General features: G+C 38.0%; 1 protein-coding gene across 1 annotated transcript in view; it reads left to right on the top strand.

Moving 5' to 3' along the window:
* Nucleotides 1–2,584: 2,584 nt before the first annotated feature.
* Nucleotides 2,585–12,030, top strand: part of LOC123240726 (zinc finger protein 850-like) — a gene marked incomplete at both ends in the record, with an annotated part of 90,614 nt that continues 81,168 nt past the window's right edge. The window contains 2 exons of the mRNA XM_044668444.1: nucleotides 2,585–2,776; nucleotides 3,423–3,766. Coding sequence (XP_044524379.1) covers nucleotides 2,585–2,776; nucleotides 3,423–3,766 — 536 coding nt within the window. The remainder of the gene's footprint in view (nucleotides 2,777–3,422; nucleotides 3,767–12,030) is intronic.

Consider the following 12,030-nt stretch of genomic DNA (forward strand, 5'->3'; position numbering starts at 1 on the left):
CTCTACTATCAATGGTGCTGATTGATCACTAGCTCTCTCTCAGTCAGGTACAGGTTACAGGTTTCAGGCTTACCTTTTTCTACCTTTCACCTCCCTCTGTCCCAGTTCTTGCTCCAAGAGAAGCCTGCTGAAATCTCAGCTCTGAGCTTTGAGCTCCCAACTGTTGTTCCTTGTGGGTATTTATAGGGTGGGGCCAACTGATTTTTGATCCTGGCTTATGGCACCTGGGAACACTCCAAATTCTGAACTGCCAGCCCTGTCAGTCAAGGTGGCATCCATTTTATCCCAGATAGTGATTTTAACTAAAATCCAGTGGAATTGTGCATCGGCTAAGGGGGGTTAGGGGGCATTGGGGAGAGGGAAAAAACATGAAACATGTAACTATGGGAACATATTAAAAATAAATAATCAAAGAGAACTCTGTGACTGAAGCTTTTGCTTCATTCACCTACAGGCCCTTCGGGCCTCTGGCCTTCTAAGACTGAATTTCCCTGGGTTGAGAGTTAATTAGATCTAACTGGATTAAACTAGGGGGGTCTGAGCAAATTACCTACTGTGTTACATTACTTATCCTATCTTATCCTCTCTCTTATTTCCTTATTTCTTCTTCCTCTTCTCATTTGTAAATAAATTTTCCATAAAAGGCATTTTAACTTGATGTTATTCTTTAATTGGGGATTGATAATTATTAAATTCCCCGGCGACCAAACCTTTAAATATTTACCATTCAAAACCCCTTTTACCCATTACAATCTCTACCTTTGAATAATTCTTCTAAATACTATAATAGTGAATACAACTTTTTTTTTTTAAACCCTTACCTTCCGTCTTGGAGTCAATATTGTATATTAGCTCCAAGGCAGAAGAGTGGTAAGGGTAGGCAATGGGGGTCAAGTGACTTGCCCAGGGTCATACAGCTGGGAAGTGTCTGAGGCCAGATTTGAACCTAGGACCTCCCGTCTCTAGGCCTGGCTCTCAATCCACTGAGCTATCCAGCTACCCCCTGAATACAACTTTTAAGAGTTACAAATAACATTTTCCCCTATAGAAATATAAACAATTTGACCTTATTGAAGCCCTTGAAGAAAAAAAATCAGAAAAAAATTTTCTCTCCTCTCTTATTTACCTTTTCATGTTTCTCTTGGTTTTTGTATTTCAAGTTCAAATTTTCCATTTACTTCTTGTCTTTTATAAATATATGGTAAGTCTTCTATTTGGCTGAATGCGCATATTTCCCCTGGAAGTATATAGTTTTGATGAGTAGGAGATCCTTCCTTATAGATTCAATTCTCTTGCATTTTTGAATATCATATTCCAAACCTTGCAGTCCATGTGAGAGTGTATCCAAAATGATGGGAATGGAATATCTGGAGCATTACCTGAGATTGACAAAACTCTAAGATTATTCAAAAGTGACTTTTAAAGGAAAGACAGAAAGGGCAATGAACAAAGATTCAATACCATGAAGAAAGCATGCTTAGGCTCAGGGTTTGATTTGTAGTCTACTTGCAAGGAAGTAGGTCAGTTCACTTCTCCATTGTTTACTTATAACATGAGTTGTGAAATATGATGAGAATCTTGGTCCTTTCTGTGTCACAGATCTGTTGTGAGGTTTCATTGTTATTGTATTGTGAAAGTATTTCTAAAATGTTTAATCTTGCATTTATGACCATATGGTGTATCCAAAGTCTGGTTGTGCTTGTTTAAGTTTGAAAACTCATTTTGTCCTGGGGAAATGTTATGAAAATCCATTTTCTTACTGCTATCAGAGGAAAGAATTTATATTGTGTGTGTGTCCCCTTTCCATCTGTGTTTATATCATTATTTATTTTCTTCAGAGGCAGAGACTAATTTTGAAGTGAAGGAGATGTCTACAATGCTGAGCCTTTTTATGGAAAGATCTAGCCCTCCAAGAGGCATGAATAAGGATCCCTGTGACTTCATTTTAAGAGAAATATGTGACTCTAAACTCAAGGTAAATAAAACTGCAAAGAATGACAGAAAATTTAGTGAAATTGCAGAGAAATTCAGCCAACATTCATTCTTAAATCAGTACATGAAATCGACTTCAGGAAATGACTATTGTCAAGATAGTGAATACATTAAATGCTTACCTGAAAAAGTAGAATTTGATCAATCACATGAGAAACCTCCTGAAAAGCCGATGTATCAAGGTAACCGAGGGAGAATTGCCTTTGGCTCGAGTGTAGACTTCACAAGACATCCAAAGAGTAAACATGTAGAGATACTTTCTGTGAATAATGAAGGGGTGAGACCTTTCAGTCAGAACTCTGAGCGTGGTTCATATCAAATAGTCCACTCTGAAGAGAGACCTTATCAATGTAAACAGTGTGGAAAGTCTTTCAAATCGAGGGGGAATCTTAATATACATCAGAGAATTCACACTGGAGAGAAACCTTATGAATGTAAACAGTGTGGAAAGGCTTTCAGAAGGAGGGACCATCTTGCTTCACATCAGAGAATCCACACTGGAGAGAAACCTTATGAATGTAAACAATGTGGAAAGACTTTCAAACTGAGTAACCTTGCTTTTCATCAGAGAATCCACACTGGAGAGAAACCTTATGAATGTACACAGTGTGGAAAGGCTTTCAGACAGAGTAGTTCTCTTGCTACACATCAAAGAATCCACTCTGGAGAGAAGCCTCATGAATGTAAGCAATGTGGAAAGGCTTTCACACAGAAAGTCAATCTTCATAATCATCAGAGGATCCACACTGGAGAGAAACCATATGAATGTACACAATGTGGAAAGGCTTTCATATCAAGGGACAGACTTGTTTCACATCAGAGAATCCACTCTGAGGTGAAACCTTATGAATGTAACCAATGTGGAAAGGCTTTCAGACAGAGTAGTTCTCTTTCTGTACATCAGAGACTCCACACTGGGGAGAAACCTTATGAATGTAAACAATGTGGAAAGACTTTCAAACGGAGGAGCCATCTTACTGAACATCAGAAAATCCACTCTGGAGAGAAATCTTATGAATGTAAACAATGTGGAAAGGCTTTCAGACAGAGTAGTTCTCTTGCTGTACATCAGAGAATCCACTCTGGAGAAAAACCTTATGAATGTACACAGTGTGGAAAGGCTTTCACCGTGAGGGACTCTCTTGTTAAGCATCAGAGAATCCACTCTGGAGAGAAACCTTATGAATGNGAGGGACTCTCTTGTTAAGCATCAGAGAATCCACTCTGGAGAGAAACCTTATGAATGTAAGCAATGTGGAAAGGCTTTCACAGACAAGAGCCGTCTTTCTGTACATCAGAGACTCCACACTGGAGAGAAACCTTATGAATGTAAACAATGTGGAAAGGCTTTCACTACGTGGTGCAATCTTGCTGTACATCAGAGAATCCACTCTGGAGAGAAACGTTTTGCATGTACACAGTGTGGAAAGACTTTCACCATGAAGCATTCCCTTGTTAAGCATCAGAGAATCCACTCTGGAGAGAAACCTTATGAATGTAATCAGTGTGGAAAAGCTTTCACAGAGAGCGGCTCTCTCACTACACATCAGAGAATCCATACTGGAGACAAACCTTATGAATGTAAACAATGTGGAAAGGCTTTCACATCGAGTAGCAATCTTTCTTCACATCAGAGAGTCCACTCTGGAGAGAAACTTTATGAATGTAAACAATGTGGAAAGGCTTTCACAGCGAGGAACTCTGTTGCTCTACATGAGAGAATCCACTCTGGAGAGAAACCTTATGAATGTACACAGTGTGGAAAGGCTTTCACATGGAAAGACTCACTTACTAAGCATCAGAGAATCCACTCTGGAGAGAAACCTTATGAATGTATGCAATGTGGAAAGGCTTTCACAGAGAGTGGCAATCTTGCTAAGCATCAGAGAATCCACTCTTGAGAGAAACATTATGAATGTAATAAATTCTGATAGTCCTTCTCTTCATATCAGAAAATCCCCACTGGAGAGAAACCTCATGAATGAGGCTGAGCTTATACTTGCCACTTTTAGCTTTTACAGAAAGGATCCACAGTATAGAGAAACTTTAGGAATATGATCAGCATGGTAAAACCTTCAGGCAGCAATAATCTCTTATTGCCAAGGGGGAATTCCTTTTGGATAAAAATCTTATTCTTGTCATGAATGAAGAAAGACATTGAAATGGACAGTCCAAAGCTTTTTCAGTAGAAGAAAATATTTTTTGAATAAACTAGTTTCCAGATGCATTTCCTGCAGGAAGGCTTTCAGCCAGAGATCATATCATGGAATTCATAGTGGAAAAAAGAACCTAGTAGATGTGCTCAAGTTTATGTGTTTTCCCCAGTAGATGGGTGATCACTATCATTTTGAGAAATGCAAATGATAGCAATTCTGAAGGACCAGCCCACATCGGTTGCATTGGCTATTATGGCAGAAAAGGAAAGTGACAAAAGTTCAAAGAGATGTGGGAAAATTGAAAAAGCAATGAAACTTTTTGAGTTGTGAAATAATTCATTTGGAAATATGTCCAACGGGCAATCAAAAAGAAAAAGGAAAAGGACCTGTATGTATTCAAAACACAAAAAACTTAAAGGTGCTCTTTTGGGGATGATTAAAAAATTCAAGAATTAAGAGCAAACAGCATTTGGGAAATGGCTGAGCAAATCGTGGCATATGAATATAATGGAATCCTATTAATTTATTATTAATGAGGAGGAGGAGCTGAGAAAAACCTGGAAAGATTTGAGAATTTATGCAGACTTCGTAATTTAATATAATAAAAATTTTACATTTTACATTTTATAATGTTCCATATCTTTTGTTTGAGGTATGTAAGATTTAAATTAATGTCCAACAACTCAAAGTATTAATTTTATGACTTTTATTAACAATCACTTGCAGTAGAAGGAATAAAAAGGAAATAGAATTATAAACATCTAATTAGCTAACAAAATTTAAATGATCTGTTGACTTAAGTTCTCCTTTTCAGCTCTAAAAGCCTACTTCAGCAGATTCCAATTACAGAAAAAGAGAGAGAGGTGCAGGGCTTCATAAAATTTATATCCTCCCTATATCAGCATGTAATGTGAGAAGGAAACTGGGTACTGGGAATTGAAGTTTTCGGGTTCAAAAAGTAATTGCAAAATCTCAATGTAAAAATTTAAATTAATATAATCATAACTTCAAATATTATATTTTTATAACATTCATTAATAATCAATAGAAGTAAAGGAATAAAAAGGTAATAAAATACAAACACGTGCTCAAGCTAATCTACCTGTTTAAAGGTCCCACATTCATAGCCAACCTCATAGTAAGGAAAGAGTGCTAGACTGGGAAATCCACAGAATTTATCTCCTGTCTACATCAGCACATAATGACAGGAAGTCAGTGGGCCACTGGGTAATATAGTCCAAAGGTACAAAATTCCCAATTACACATTCCACCCCTCCCCCCCAAGATCCTTATTTTTTTTATTTATTTTTTTTAAAACCCTTAACTTCTGTGCATTGACTCATAGGTGGAAGAGTGGTAAGGGTAGGCAATGGGGGTCAAGTGACTTGCCCAGGGTCACACAGCTGGGAAGTGTCTGAGGCTGGATTTGAACCTAGGACCTCCCGTCTCTAGGCCTGGTCTCAATCCACTGAGCTACCCAGCTGCCCCTTCCAAGATGCTTAGAAGACACTAGTCTCCTTGGAGACACTAGTCTCCAATGGATCTTGTAAACATGACCAACTTTTAAATTACAATAATTTGGGTATAAAAAGAAAAGAGAACAAAACCAATGATTGCTAGGCACATTGACAAAAAACCAATTAGGGGGCAGTCCCCTTCAGCATAAGAGTATACATCAAAATAAATGTATTCAGCCACTGTAAGGGTGAAAAGGGGGTTTCATGGGTTCCGTATATTAAAGGTGGTCCCCAGAGGATTGAACTATTATCAATCCTCAATTAAGAATAATCTCAAATCAAAATTGACTTTTGTGGAAGTTTATTTACATGAAAGAAGAGAGAGAGGAAGAAAATAAGAATCTGTCTCACTTACTAGTCCAGGTAGATCTTAACCTCAGCAGAGGGTTAAAGGACCTGAGGCACAGAGGTTAATGGAGCAAACTTCATTCTCTGAGTCTATAAAAGGAAGTTTCTTAATAGAAGTTCAGGAAGATTCAGGCTTTAAACTCACCACATGGAATAGTCTCGATCTGGCACCAGCAAAGCTCCCTCAGGTCCCCTTCACCAAAACAGCCGCAGCTTCACTCACTCTCTCTTCCTCCTTGGAAGTGCCACATATATCTCACTTCCAGTGCCTTCCCTTAGCCTTCGTGTCCAATCACAATAGACACTTTCTCATAGAAAGCATAGGGGGCAGTCCATTGATTCTGATTCATTACTCACTCTAGCACACTTGGGTTAGGACCTCCCAGAATTGGAAGATGCTCTCACCATTGGTGATTAAATCTAAAGATGGGCAGTGTAGACTTAATTTAATTATCACACCACCCACAGTTCAAGTTTACTATATCCTCAAGTTTATTCTGCATCTTTTTATGCAGTGAAGGTTTCTACAGAGATCTCCATGGTGCCTTCTCCAAACAGTTCACTTTCTGGATTCAGGGAGGTAGCAAGTATCTTATCCTAAAATTGCTCTCAAAAGAATTTAAACTTAGCATTATAAGATAATAATACATACCCCAACCCCTTCAACCCCCACCTCAGGAGGATGGTGACTAACTCAGGGATACATGGCTGAGTTATGAGGTATATGAATCAATTGGAAAAAGAAATCAAAAACATCAAAAAATCCAAATAAAAAAGAAAAAATAATTTCTGGATGAAATATAGAATATCAAAGTCTTATGTCTAAAAATTTAAGTAAAGGAAAAATAAAACTATTACAAGTCCATGAATCAGGGCCCAATTAAAGTTATTTATGTAATTATACACTTACCCAATCAGTAGCCAGGATTACAGAAAGTTTACCACAGGATGAAAGACAGAAAAGAGACTAGATTATAGGAGCCTGGGTGATATCCAAAGTGAAGTGCTTGGATAGAATGTGGCTCAGAGGAAGACCTGCCTCTGACATAAGTCAAAACAGCCACAACCTCAAACCCCAAACAAGTTCAGTTCCCCTTGTCTTGGCTCAAAATGTTATCAATACCAGTGGGATTGGTTGGTCTTTTTGACCTTTTGCTCTATTGGCACTATGCAAGTTAGTTTTGTGCTTCTTTGGCACTATGAAGTGGCTATTTTTGTATCCCCTTTTCCTGGAATCAGAATCATTAAGCAAAGTTCCATGAACTCTTTTTAAGCAAACAATGACATTATTTCTATAGTCTAAAGCTTTTGGAGTATGCATTTATATGCTAAGCAAATGGACATATTTTAAATGTACCCTAGTGCAAAATAAAAAAAACAAAAACTTTTTAGTACTGGTAACATGTGCTTCAAATCCAAAAAATGAGAGAAAAATAAAATTCAAACATTGTATTGCATATGCAAGAAGAAAAACAATAATAAAAATGTTTTAAAAATCAAAAATATATAGCTTACAATCAATGACACACTTTGTCAGCCAAGAAAAGAAATACAAATGTTTCTCACTCAAAAATGAGATCCATTTCTGTTTTTAAATTTGGGCATGATCCACTGAGTGATTACAAATGATTTTCAGAAAACAACAGTTTTACAAAACAGTAATACAGTTTTATATATTTTTATATTTATTTACATAATATAAATATTTATTTATCAACATGTTCATATTTATACACACTTATGAATATAAAATTTTCTATAATATATATTTACATAAATTCATGTTTGTATATTGTAATACATAATATATAAATATATAGTAAACAATAATGCACATCCAAAGAAAGTACCAAAATTTCCAAAATTATAATAGCCCAGTAAATAACAATAGAAAACAAAATCTACAGATTTTGTCAGATACTGAGAAGGCCAAATTTAAGGTTAAGTGATAAGGGATACAGGGAAAAGTGTAATATCTTCAAGAGGAAAAGAGGAGAATTTAGATACAAAACCTGGGAGAAGATTCTGACAAGGAGAAAAGAATCTTGGGAGTTTTCCAGGAAGTAACTGCCCCTCTGGATCTAGCTTTTACTGAACTGTTAAGGAGGAGCTTTTTTCCTCTGGTATTCTTTTGAAATCCTTATCTTGTGGAAAGTTTAGTAATTCCTGGGTTGGAGAATTTACCATTGCAGGAGACCAGCTTTTTCTCTGAAGTACAGAGGCCATTTGCCCAAGATCCATCTGACAGAAATTCACTTGGTCAAGGTAAACCCCAGAGTTTGGTCATCTGGGATTCTGGGAATACTCAGAAACAGCCCCAGGCTTTAGTTAAGGGCTCAAATACATCTGAGAGTTCTTCCTCTTTATCCTTTTTTGATGATCCATACTAGTTAGGTTAGCAGACAAATGCTGGGTTTTTATGGGTCTTAGTCAGAGATAAGGAGTTTAGAGTAACTCCAGTGGATTCTCGAAAAAAAGAAATAATTCACCATAAGGTGAAAGAGGTTAGGTGAAGATTTGATCTATAGTTTGAGGAACCCACCTATCATTTTTCCCTTAACTCCTATTATAAAATTAAACTGTTTCTAAAGCCCAAAGGCTTTGTGCTTTACTAGCCTGGAGAGGTTATTATCTCCCATCCATCTAGGAAGAATTTTTATTTCATAACTGTGAGAGATTTAGAACACTTTTTTATGTGTTTATTGAGAGTTTTGATTATCTAAAAACTGCCTTTTCCTGTCCCTTGCCCATTTATCAATTGGGTAATGGCTTGATGTTTTGTACAATTAATTTAGCCCCTTATAAATCTGAGAAATTATACCTTTGTCAGAGATTTTTGTTATACAGATTTTTTCTCAATTTGTTACTTCCTTCTAATTTTGGTTGGATTTGTTTTGTTTGTACAAAAACTTTTTAATGTAATTAAAATTATTCATTTTCGGGACAACTGGGTGGCTCAGTGTACTGAGAGCCAGGCCCAGAGATGGGTCCTGGGCTCAGATCTGCCCTCAGACACTTCCCAGCTGTGTGACTCTGGGCAAGTCACTTAACTCCCATTGCCTAGCCCTTACTACTCTTCTGCCTTAGCACCAATATACAGTATTGATTCTAAGGTGGAAAGTAAAGGCTTAAAAAAATTATTCATTTTACATTTTGTAACATTGTATATTTCTTACTTGGTCTTAAATTATTTCATTTTCCATGGATCTGAGAGGTATACTATTCTTTGTTCCATAATTTACTTATGATTTCCTTCTTTATATTTAAATCATTTATCTATTCTGAATTTATTTTGGTATAGAGTGTGAGATGTTGATTTAAACCTAATCTCTCTCATACTATTTTTTAATTTTCCCAGCAGTTTTTGTCAAATAGTGGGTTCTTGTCCCAAAAGCTTCCCAACCTTGAGTTTTATCATACACTCTGTTGCTGGGGCCATTTACTCCAATTCTATTCCATTGATTCTCCCTTCTGTCTTTTGGCCAGTAATTTATTGTTTTGATGATTATGGCTTAAGATCTGGTACTACTAGGTTCCCATCCTTCACATTTCTTTGATAGTCTTGATCCTTTGTTGTTCCAGATGAACTTTATTATATTATTTTCTAATTCTATGAAAAAAAAATTTTGGTAGTTTGATAGCTATAATACTGCATAAGTAAATTAGTTCAGGTAGTATTGTCATTTTTATTATATTTATCCTGCCCAAGAACAATGAATGTTTATCCAGTTGTTTAGATCTAGTTTTATTTGTATGAAAACAGTTTTGTAGTTCTGTTTGTAGTTTTTGCAGTCTTTGAGGTCCCTTCCTCTCCCAAGTAACATCATTCCTCTAGATTCCTCTGGCCACACCTCTGGAGACCCACACACTGAGGGGGAATGCCTCACTGAGCACAATGAGAACAAACCCCATATTGGATGTTTTGGTGTGGGTTATGATTTGCTCTACTACAATCACTGATCCTGTTATAGGACCTAGTATTTTATTATTATTACTCAAGCTTCTATTTCTATTTTCCTGATTTCTCTTCCTGCAATTCATAGCCACATGACCTTGGATGTTTGGGGCTATTCAGGGAAAGGGCAGAGGATTGGTGGAGAGGAGGAGGAGAAGGATGGTTGGGTAGATGGGTGGGCTGGGGGACCAGAAAGGGAGAAACTATGAGGTGAAAGTAGTTGGATTGAGGGACAGATGGGTAAGGTAGGGTACAGAGGTGGGTTGGGAGGAAAGGAGATGGGAGGAGTGGAAGGTGAGTGGGGTCTGATAGGGGGAGGGACAGAAGGAGTCAAATCCTGACATGAGTCTAGGGAAGGAACCTTCTGGCTAGAAGGCAATGAGGGCAGTTTGACATGGTTTTCAGTGGGCCAACTTATTCTCAGTGAGTTCTGTTGAATTTTCAACCATTCTTGTTCACAATTGCCAACAGTCATAGTCTTTAGAATTCTTATAGCCAATGGTCAGTTCCAGGGCTTTCAAAACTTTAATATCAAAAGAACCATACCTAGGCCAGCTAAAGGACTCTTGTGTCTAGACTTCAATTTCTTTGCTTCCTTTGACATACTATGTTCCTTAGGAAAATTAGGATCATGCCAAGAATTCAATAGTTTATTCAGGGGTGAACCTGGAGGACTCTTCCTTATTTCCTCTGATTTGTTGCAATATTTTCCCATAGTATCTAGACTTTTGACTCAGAATTTAGAAGAAAATGTTCTAGCCTTTCTGTCCTGATTGGTCTATGAAAAATTTTCACCCTTTTCCCCCTATCTGAGTGAGGCTTCTTCTCTAGCTGTTATTGCTGAGGAGCTCATTAGCTGTGATACACGTCTGTTTTCAGTAAGGAGCTGTTCTGACTATTGCTGAATGGGCAATTTAAACAATGAAAGTAACCTAAAACAGAACCAAAAAAATTGAGACAGAATTTCTTTTAAGTTTTATTGTAGAAAGTTACTCTACTAGAGTTGGGCTAAATAAGAAACCAATGCAAAGCAATAGCACCAACAATAAATCTGAATAATAATAATTAGTAATATTGAGAAAAAAAAATGTAATAATGAAGCACTGAATTCGTAGATTAGGTTGATTACTATTGCACTGAATTGAGTTGGCTTAATTTAATTTTGTTCAATTTTATTAATATTCATTTTATTTAAATTTTATTCAGCTTGATTCAATTCAGGCCCCTCCCCCACCAGGGCTCAAAACCCAGGGGACCAGGAAGTAGTACTACATTTCCCAGAATGCCTGTGTTGACCTCATCCAAGCCTTGGCACTCCCATTGTGGAAGACTCCATTTCCCTGTACCTGAATACCTGTAACCTGACTTTACTCAATCTGGCATCTCCCCCTGTGCTGTCCCAGGGCATGCTGGGAATCTGCTGAGGCCAGGCTCAGCTTCTGGCCAACCTTAATGTGTGTTCTTTGGTACTTTCCTCCTTGAGAGGGGGAGGGGAGGGAGTCAAAGTAAAGGGTGTAGCCAGGGCTCCCTGCTCTGGCAGAGACTTTCTGCTCCCCAACTCCTGGGGGGGGTGTGAGAAGACCCGGGGGATGAGTTGTGGGTAACTAAGCTTGGGAGTGTGGAAACTCCTATGCATGTGCAACATGTGTGCCTGGGTATAAATGTATGTGATGGGGGAGGGCGATGTCTCTCCATCCCTGGAAAGGACCAGAGAAAAGTAATAAATGGGGAAGTTCCATGGTCAGGTGGGGAGGCTCTGTCAGGACCAGCAGTCATAGTGGGTCTTTGCTCTCACCCAGAGGAGAGAATGTCTCCTCCACTCCCCCTACAGCTTCTCCCCAGCCTCATTATCCAGCAACATCTCCTTGCAGCCTCCCTCAATCCACCCTGTGCACCTGTGTAATTGGAATCTGAACAACAGAACTACAATCCCCAGAACCCCGCTCTCCTTCTCCTGGTACATGCTGATGTAGGCAGGATATAAATTTCGTGTAGTCCCGCCTCTTGCTCTCTCTTCTGATCACAGGCAGTTGTAGATGTGGGCTTTTTTGAAAGCCGGAAT

Source organism: Gracilinanus agilis, chromosome 3 (assembly GCF_016433145.1).
Source record: "Gracilinanus agilis isolate LMUSP501 chromosome 3, AgileGrace, whole genome shotgun sequence".
Classification (NCBI taxonomy): Eukaryota; Metazoa; Chordata; class Mammalia; order Didelphimorphia; family Didelphidae; genus Gracilinanus; species Gracilinanus agilis.